This window comes from Gekko japonicus, unplaced genomic scaffold (genome assembly GCF_001447785.1).
Source record: "Gekko japonicus isolate JY-2015 unplaced genomic scaffold, Gekko_japonicus_V1.1 scaffold557, whole genome shotgun sequence".
NCBI classification, from domain to species: domain Eukaryota; kingdom Metazoa; phylum Chordata; class Lepidosauria; order Squamata; family Gekkonidae; genus Gekko; species Gekko japonicus.
The window spans coordinates 902,823-903,146 of NW_015175986.1; the positions used below are offsets into that span (position 1 = coordinate 902,823).

At 60.8% G+C, this 324-nt stretch overlaps 1 protein-coding gene across 1 annotated transcript in view; it reads left to right on the plus strand.

Moving 5' to 3' along the window:
* TUBGCP2 (tubulin gamma complex associated protein 2) overlaps positions 1-324 on the plus strand; it is a 17,478-nt gene that overhangs the window by 14,431 nt on the left and 2,723 nt on the right. The window contains 1 exon segment of the mRNA XM_015426308.1: positions 90-285. Coding sequence (XP_015281794.1) covers positions 90-285 — 196 coding nt within the window.

Below are 324 nucleotides of genomic sequence, written 5' to 3' on the forward strand. Positions count from 1 at the left end.
CTCAGCCGGGGGGGCGGGGGGCCACCCTGTGCTGTCCTCACACGTGACTTCTGCTGCTGCGGTGGGCTCATCCAGGAGCCACTGGGGAGCCAGACCCGTTTCTTCCTTCCTTTCTTCCTCTCTCTGCTGCGTGTCCCGCAGGCCTCCAACATTGACGATGTCTTGAGCCACCACACCAGCTTCCTGGACAACTGCCTGAAGGACTGCATGCTGACCAACCCGGAGCTGCTGAAGATCTTCTCCAAGATGATGTCCGTCTGTGTCATGTTCACCAGCTACATGCAGGTGTGTGAGTGTGTGTGTGGGGGGGCTCTCGGGGGCTGG